Source organism: Melanostigma gelatinosum, assembly GCF_949748355.1.
Source record: "Melanostigma gelatinosum genome assembly, chromosome: 16".
In the NCBI taxonomy this organism is placed as follows: domain Eukaryota; kingdom Metazoa; phylum Chordata; class Actinopteri; order Perciformes; family Zoarcidae; genus Melanostigma; species Melanostigma gelatinosum.
Genome location: NC_136649.1, coordinates 24,047,258 through 24,056,854, shown reverse-complemented (window position 1 = coordinate 24,056,854; position 9,597 = coordinate 24,047,258). Strand labels below are relative to the sequence as shown.

At 43.5% G+C, this 9,597-nt stretch overlaps 1 protein-coding gene across 1 annotated transcript in view; it reads left to right on the top strand.

Moving 5' to 3' along the window:
- Positions 1–2,186: 2,186 nt before the first annotated feature.
- The window catches only part of dctn1b (dynactin 1b), a 43,969-nt gene continuing 36,558 nt past the window's right edge, over positions 2,187–9,597 (top strand). The window contains exons 1-4 of the mRNA XM_079286724.1: positions 2,187–2,432; positions 4,878–4,962; positions 8,154–8,185; positions 9,098–9,151. Of these exons, the coding sequence (XP_079142850.1) occupies positions 2,205–2,432; positions 4,878–4,962; positions 8,154–8,185; positions 9,098–9,151 (399 nt within the window). The 5' untranslated portion in view covers positions 2,187–2,204. The remainder of the gene's footprint in view (positions 2,433–4,877; positions 4,963–8,153; positions 8,186–9,097; positions 9,152–9,597) is intronic.

Below are 9,597 nucleotides of genomic sequence, written 5' to 3'. Positions count from 1 at the left end.
GCCGACGCTCTCCCCAATAACACTCCTGCAGTCCAGACCGGCGAGCAGGGAATATGTCACAGACTCGGAGGAGCACGTACACCCGGGTGAGTGAGTCCGAGGTGTTCGTCCTCCCAGGGAGGACGAATGGGCCGGTCTGTGCTGTTCTATGTTGGTCCTCGTCGCTGCGGCATTGTTTCTGTTGTGTCTGTTCAATTAGTTTCACCCTGTCATCATCTCCGAGTCGACTCCTACTCTGAACAGAAGGGTTCTAATCCCCTTCAGCGCTGCATTGCTCTGTCTGAGTTTGTTGGGCTCAGATCGCCCCCGGCTTCAACGCTGCTGCTGTGATGTTCAGGTTCAGAGCTCTGTGACGACTCCGCTCTCTGAAGTAGGAGAGGAGGCGCGACAGTCGGACCATCGGGGCCTTTTGTTGTCAGAAGACACTGGACACACAATCCATGAGCACCAGAGGACTTCCTGTTTGTCTCTTGAGTCACGGATGACATCAGACACACAGAAACACCTCCTTGTTTACCAAGAAGAGACGCTCACTTAGTGATACAGCCTGCATGACGTGGTGACCGTCTCTTACAGCCCTGTGATGACAGCTCTTCAGTAGCAATAGGTCTGATACCAATGCCGGCGTTACGGTGCAGCAGACGAGTGTCTCTGTTGTTATCTGCTGTTGAAGCATTACCGTCGGCGTGAGCTTTAAGAGCAGAGTGTCACTAAATAATTCAGCACATGGAAACATGTCGGAGCGGTGACCGAACAACACTGAAGGCTTCATTACAGACCGGTGGCCGGAGCAGAGCAGCCCGCTCACAACTCTCTGTTTCGTTGTTTTATGACAGTTGTTGAAGCACGTTGGAGTTAGATTGTGCTTCAGAGAGAAACTGAACGCCACACAATGTTTGATCAGCTGTTAAAATGTACAGTACGTACAGTAAGAGAACTGTCTGTAGATCGAGTTGAGCTCAAGTTATAACTCAAGTTGGAGCTCATCTTGTGGTTTGGAACTGATTTCAAGCGTTACATGTAATCTGAGTCAGTGATGCATGAGCAATAAATGCAGATTGTTAAAAGAAGTTTCATGAATGCTGATGGCCAGACAGCTGCTATCGTCACGTGAGTACGAAGTTAAGATGGATTGTTCAGGATGCACTGATGTCCACAGTTGTGATAGGATGGTCCTAATAACAAGCATTCTTTGGATGTTGAATCCCATTTATAATGTTTCGAGTCAGAGCGTAGACTAGATATCAGACGTGGACATCGTGACGTCACACGTTGGTTTGTGGACTCGGGTCTTGAAGCCTCGTGTTTGGCACTTTGGCCGTCGCCATCTTTGATTTTTGGACTTTGTCATCTTAGATTTTTTGCAGCCAGTGAACGGAAGTGACCACATTTGGACTGCGGAGGAGTGACGTGGTGCTCTGTTAGCAATCTGTCAATCACAGTAGCCCCGCCCTAAAGCATCCCCTGCTTTATGGTCTGTGTGACTCTAAATGGACCATAATGTACTAAATGAACATCATGCTGCATTGAAAAAGACTTGAAACTAGAGATTGAGACATAAACTCATGTTTACAATGTTTACTGAGGTAATAAATCAAGAGAGAAGTAGAGTCATTTTCTATAGACTTCTATACAACCAGAGGAGTCGCCCCCTGGTGGACACTAGAGAGAATGCAGGTTGTCTCCTGGTTAGACCGTCCTGAAGGGTTGCTGCAGCCGTGTAGTATTGCGCTTCAAAGTCGGGGGACTTGTGGTCACATTTGGTGCTACTGGGTCCAGGATGTCCCAACTTTAAATCCCGAGTATTCATCAATACTCGGGATCCTAGACTACCCACAATGCAACTTGACAGTGTCTTTCATTCCCAGTCTGGTGAACACCCACGACTCAGGGTTATTACCTCAGAGAAGAAGAAACTCCCTCTTCTGATATGTATATTTAGAGGAGTGAGCAGTGTTTTAACAGTGTGTGTGTTTTAACGGTGTGTTAACGGCGTGTGTGTTTTAACGGAGTGTGTGTTTTAACGGAGTGTGTGTGTTTTAACGGCGTGTGTGTGTTTTAACGGAGTGTGTGTTTTAACGGCGCGTGTGTGTTTTAACGGAGTGTGTGTTTTAACGGCGTGTGTGTGTTTTAACGGAGTGTGTGTTTTAACAGTGTGTGTGTTCTTCGTCCCACCTCAGACCACCAGCAGCGGCAGCAGCAGGATGAGCTCGGACGGGGGCGGGCGGCCCGTCAAAGTGGGCTCCCTGGTGGAGGTGATTGGGAAGGGGCAGCAGGGCACGGTGGCCTACATCGGCAACACGCTCTTCGCCTCCGGGAAATGGGTGGGAGTCATCCTGGACGAGGCCAAGGGCAAGAACGACGGCACCGTGCAGGGCAAGCGCTACTTCACCTGCGAGGAGAACCGTGGGATATTCGTGAGACAATCGCAGGTAAACGACAACAATAGTTATTTACTTTACTTTCCCATCATGTCTCGTGCTGGAGATCTAAAGCAGAGGATGATGTCATTGTCTCCACCATCCAGCACCTACGGTGGCCTGGAGGAGACGATGCATCCCAAGGGAAAGAAAGGAACGTAGTGAGACTTGTCTTGTTGTCACTGCTTCAGTTTGATGGGGATTTAATGAGTTCCTGCAGCGTTCTCATTGTGGACGGTTGTGTTAAAGTAAAGCTCTTCTACAGACAACATTTCTAAAGTATTCATAACCCTGCACTCTTTCCACCAGCAGTCTTCCTCTTCCCTCTCTGCTGGTGCACTGCAGCGTTGATCAGCTCAGTTCACCACCTGTAGTATGATGTGGAACCATTGACAGCAGTGTGTGTGTGTGTGTCCACGAGACAAACAACAAGGGAAACAGCTGCACTATATCGCTCCCAGAGCTCGACATCTTCACAGGGCTGCTAAACTTCTCAGACACATCGGGCCTCAATTCACTCTGATCCTCAAGCAAACTTCAACTCTGTTTCTTCTGTGAGGTTTGGTTAACTTGATGAACGTGTGTTTGTAAGGTTTACCTGCTGGTAAAAAGTAAAACGAAGTAATGAATCATTTAAAACCAGCGGTGTCGGTATTGTTAGATCCTGGGGTACTTCTGGCCCGATACGGGGCTACTTACTGACTCAGCTCTCTATTGAAAGATTGTCGAGCTGGTGTTCTTGCGAGGGAACTCGCCTGGCTCTTCTAACTGCCGTTACTCCCGACGTCTACCCTGCTTCCTCCGGTCTGAGTGCACTCGGTCGAGGGGCCACCCTGACCCCGGGCGCTCCTACCGGTCGCGTCGGTTATGGCAGCTTCCCTCTTCTGGATCCGTGCTCTTGGTAAATGCCAGGTTAGGTTTTAACGGCTAGGATCACTTCTAAAACCGTAAGGGATTGTTAAGTGGATTCGGTCTCTAGGATAACCTTACAGAACTCAGTTGTTAGACATACAATGGATTTAACTTTTTACTGCCACGAGGAACTTTTACTACTTGAGCAAATAAATGCACTTGAGAAATTTACTTTAAATGCAGATTAGATATTTATTGCAGGTTATATTTAGTGAGTTAGCAAGGGTTAAGCTACAGCTCACATAAAACGTCACTACACTTGATTCGTTAATTTTCTTCTTAGATTACACTCATTAGTTTTAGATGCCGAGTCGGCTCGGTGGGAGCTGGATTCCAAAGGTACGATGAAAAGGTTCTTTTGGAGTTGTTAGGAGCGAAGGTCTGGCCGGACCCTCGGTCCTCCTGCTCTGCAGCGGAGTCCGTTCAACCGTCCTCAAAACTCAGTACAAAGTCTTTCTAGGGCTGCTGTGTTCCTCCGTTGTTCAGTTGTTAGAGTCGAGCAGTGGGGAGAGGAAAATCTCCGTCTTTCAATCTTTGTCCACGAACAGCGGTCTTCTTTCCGTGAACAGAGACGAAGTCCTCGAATACTTCAGTTGCGATCGTCCGTATCTTCTTCTCAGAGCGTCTGGACGGCTCGTGTAGAAATCCCAGTTTGGGGCTTGCAAGCGTCTCCTTTTATCCTTGATTTGGGCCGTCTGTTCCCCCCCCACCTATTCTGATCACATGATCCTTATCCCACCCTTATGTGTGTGTGCTTATGTATGGAAAGTACCGGAGTTCTCCTCTTGCTTCTATGAGTCATCTCTTGCAACAGACTTTGCTGCCGCGTGTCTGTTTTTCCGACCTACGCCCAAAACATCTGTTCCTGACTCACTGTGTCTGGAAGGTTCCATATTCCCCCAAAACTCCTTTCATACACACACTTTTCACGTCTCAACTCGGTTGCACAGAACATTATTATAATCGGTTTTTACATTTGTTAAATCACTCTATGCATTAAACATTCGTTATATAATGATCATAAACCTTATCTTTCGATTACACTTTAACTATTGATTTCTGAGTATACGCTTCGTGCTTTTATATCCTGACTTTCCCCTGATCGTGTATGCATGTTTTCGAGGCAGCTCTCGTGAGCTCAACTCTTCTCGACAGTATGAAATGCAGCTGTGAATGCTGGGTCACCACAGAGAGACCGAGATAGAGCAGGACGGTCTCACATGACGTTACATCCAAATTCATTCTTCTTAATTCCACGATGAAGAGACGACGCACGTCACCGAAGAGAACATGCTGTCAAATCACTCGACACTGAAGAAGGAATCTATTTGATGTGCTTCCTGCTTGAGGCCTTTGTAGTTATTGAGTGAACACGGAGAGTAGATGTTACCTGCTGTGAGCCAGCTGCTCAGGTACAGACTCAGCGCTCACCTGATATATATTTGAATGAACATGAACAAATGGTGTTTCTTGTGGCTCCCTTCCTTGCCAGCTCTGAGTCGTTGGAGGACATAAATAACTCTTATTGCTTTCTGTCCGTCTCAGATTCAGCTGGTTGACGACGGGGCCGACACGACGTCTCCGGAGACGCCTGAGCCCGGCACCGGCACCGGCAAGGTTCCCAAACGAGGTAAGGACACAGATGGGTCTGTCCTTGGTCCTCATCGCCTTCTTGTGACATTAATAAAAACGGTATTCTCTGATTCATGGCACTGCGGTCCAACTCACACCTCTTTGGTAACTGACGGGTTGCAGGTTTTATCACCACATCAAAGTCTTTGTGCTGCTATCTGAAGAAGTAGATCCGTCTGATAGCTGATGATGCTAAACACCTTCTACATCGTCTGCCTCCTTCCTCCTGATTGGTCGTAAAGTAAACCGAGTCTTTCTGCATCTTAAGAGCAGCTTCAATGTTATTTCTGTCAGTTTACGGGTACTTTGTTTTTATCAGCTCGGATTCATCACCACATCAGTCACGTCTCCATATGTATGAGTGTATACGTGCCCTTAAGCAAGGCAGTGTAACCCCACCTGCTCTCCCTCTGTAACTCACGTGGTTTCTGCTAAAGCTCTGAAGTATAAATGTGCTTCGGTAAGTTTCTCATCACAGGCTCTGGTTTCATGAGTAAGTCCTCCACTCTGCACAAGGTTGTGGGTGTGAATCCCTCTGTGTGCACTGCCGGTCTGTTAAAGCTCTGCAGATGTTCTGTTGATGTCGAACTAAACTACAACACGTCGTCTTTCTACCTGCTGACAGCGAACAACTTCTTCTTCCCGCCTCAGACTAACAGACGTCTCTCTTTAAAGTTAGACGAAGAGATGAGAGACAAAATAATCAAGCAACAGATTCAAGCTTCAACCGCCAACATAGTAATAACAACACAGTAATAACAACGCAGTAATGACAACGCAGTAATGACAACGCAGTAATGACAACGCAGTAATGACAACGCAGTAATGACAACGCAGTAATAACAATATAGTAATAACAACGCAGTAATAACAACGCAGTAATAACAACGCAGTAATGACAACGCAGTAATGACAACGCAGTAATGACAACGCAGTAATGACAACGCAGTAATAACAATATAGTAATAACAACGCGGTAATGACAACGCGGTAATGACAACGCGGTAATGACAACGCAGTAATAACAATATAGTAATAACAACGCAGTAATGACAACGCAGTAATAACAACATAGTAATAACAACGCAGTAATGACAACGCAGTAATGACAACGCAGTAATGACAACGCGGTAATGACAACGCAGTAATAACAATATAGTAATAACAATGCAGTAATGACAACGCAGTAATAACAACATAGTAATAACAACGCAGTAATGACAACGCAGTAATGACAACGCAGTAATGACAACGCAGTAATGACAACGCAGTAATGACAACGCAGTAATAACAATATAGTAATGACAACGCAGTAATGACAACGCGGTAATGACAACGCAGTAATAACAATATAGTAATGACAACGCGGTAATGACAACGCGGTAATGACAACGCAGTAATAACAATATAGTAATAACAATGCAGTAATGACAACGCAGTAATAACAACATAGTAATAACAACGCAGTAATGACAACGCAGTAATGACAACGCAGTAATGACAACGCAGTAATGACAACGCAGTAATGACAACGCAGTAATAACAATATAGTAATGACAACGCAGTAATGACAACGCAGTAATAACAATATAGTAATAACAACGCAGTAATGACAACGCAGTAATGACAACGCAGTAATGACAACGCAGTAATGACAACGCAGTAATGACAACGCAGTAATGACAACGCAGTAATAACAATATAGTAATAACAACGCAGTAATAACAACGCAGTAATGACAACGCAGTAATGACAACGCAGTAATGACAACGCAGTAATGACAACGCAGTAATGACAACGCAGTAATGACAACGCAGTAATGACAACGCAGTAATAACAATATAGTAATAACAACGCAGTAATGACAACGCGGTAATGACAACGCGGTAATGACAACGCAGTAATAACAATATAGTAATAACAACGCAGTAATGACAACGCAGTAATGACAACGCAGTAATGACAACGCAGTAATGACAACGCAGTAATGACAACGCAGTAATAACAATATAGTAATAACAACGCAGTAATAACAATATAGTAATAACAACACAGTAATAACAATATAGTAATAACAACACAGTAATAACAATATAGTAATAACAACGCAGTAATGACAACGCAGTAATGACAATGCAGTAATAACAATATAGTAATAACAACACAGTAATAACAACACAGTAATAACAATATAGTAATAACAACACAGTAATAACAATATAGTAATAACAACGCAGTAATAACAATATAGAAATAACAACGCAGTAATAACAATATAGAAATAACAACGCAGTAATAACATAGTAATAACAACACAGTAATAACAACATAATAATAACAGTTGACATAACAAGTGACATGAATAGCTGTTCGGGAGCTTTTGATCGTATCGTCATCATCTGCTGAGGAATATAGTGTAATAATAATTGTAATAATAATACAACTATGTTTTTTTTATTTAGTATCTCTCAAAATAAAGTTACAAAGTGTTTTACAGTAAAAACAATTAAATAACTGAAATCCAAACCACAGGAGTTTGAAAATAATCTAAAGAATTACAACAAAGACCATCAGTTTAGAAAAAAACATAAAGAATAAATATCACGTGACCTGAGTGATTTTTATTTTTATTGGGAGATTTGCAACATCAAACAATAAAAAACAAACTGTATAAAACATGTGAAATACATTGACATTGTTCCACCTCTCAGTCCTGTTGATGGATTTATCAGCAGCGCTGTTCAGATCTTCAGTCTCGTATAATCTCCATTATTCACATTTTTATTCCAGCTGAGCTTCGTGTCTTTAAGAGACTCGTCTGTTTTTCAATTAAGAAGATTTCTGAAGTGATTATCAGTCGTTTCTTTGTCTGTGGCCCGAACTCCTCCCAGCTCCTTGTGTTGGCTCTTTTGCTTACTTCTAGTATTTAAATGACTCTTTTACGACCTTTATATTCTAGTATTTGTTGTAGCACTTTACACACGATTACCCAAAACACAAAGCAGATGTTCCACATGCGACTGTGTCTCTGAAAGTATCCGTGTGGACAATACGGCGTGTTGGCCTTCATCTGTTTGCAGCAGGATCTTTGTGGGACTCTACAGCTCGTTAAAGATGATAAACACTGATCATAATATAATATTTGCTTACGTTTCTCACTTCCTTTGTTTCTCTTTTTCATCTCCTCAGAGATCCTGGAGACGTCCAAGTCCACGAAACTGGTGAGTCGGATAACGCTGTGACACAAAGTGACCTGCAGGAAATATGGCGAAGCGCGCACGCACACACACACACACACACACACACACACACACACACACACACACACACACACACACACACACACACACACACACACACACACACACACACACACACACACACACAGAAACTCTATGTTATCTGAAGGAAACTCTGTGTGTTGCTGTTGCCATACCTGCTCTGCTGGTTCAGACTTTATCAGAGAAGTTCTTCCTCTTTCAGGTTCACAGGTGATCAAGTTCATTTATTTCACTCAATAGTTTTCCTTCAGTGTAAAGAGAGTAACTGAACATGTCTGAGTGCATTACATGTGCAGTAGTTGTTGACACTGAAGGAGGGACACACCGACAATCTGCAATGTAGAAGTATGAGTTTACAGAACAAAGGAGTAAAATACACATACTTAAATACTTCAAACGTGAGATTAACTCTTCTTTTTTATACGGCTGTAAAAGGAGAAGAATCTCCGTCCATAATTAAAATACACTGAAATTTATATGAAATACAATTTTCTTTCAGATAATCTCAAATAATAATTGTGAGTTTAACAAATTAGACAAACTTCCAAATCCAACCCGAGCTGAAGGTTCTGTGTTCATATGTGACCAGCAGAGGGCGACGTTTACTTATATAAAACACAAACGTAGCATTAAAGGCATAATAATGTCTGTCATAGTACACATTACCATAATAACTCCTCATTAAGATCTTTCTGTGAGCAGTTTGTGTAAGAACGAGCTGAATGAAGAGATGTGTTCATTGGATGGAGGTCTTTGATCCACCGACTCTCCTCAGCCCCCCCTCACCTCCAGCATGCCTCTGACAAACTCTTCCTTCCTCACTTCCTTCCCTTCTTTCCTCCGACCACGCAGCGAGGAGTGAAGCCCAAAAAGGTGCTGCATGTTTCTGATGTTGTGTTGATGACTGTAGTGACCTCGCTGCTGCATGGCTAACGGGCCTCATGCTCATTGTTTACCCATGATGCCTCACACCTCGCCACACACCGCCCATCCGCGGCCTTGTTGCCGAGCCGCTCTGTGTTCATGCGAGCGTGAATGTGAGCGAATGAAGCGAGCGAGAGGTGACGCGTGTGTCCACTTCCTGTCACGTGACCCCCCTCCCCCTCATAAATCATAGAAATCACCAGATTCTTTGACGATTCAGATTCATTCAAATATAATTGTTGTATTTGTCTTATTGTATCCGTCTCACTCTCTACTGTCAGTAAGCCTCAGCATTTCATCTGTGATCTATAAGAACCCAGTTCAAACCTTTCTGCTGTACTGTTCATGTGTTTTGGTAAAAAGATTACAAGTTTTAACAATGAAATCTATTCTAACTATCAAAGAAGGCAATAAAGAAGTAAGAGATG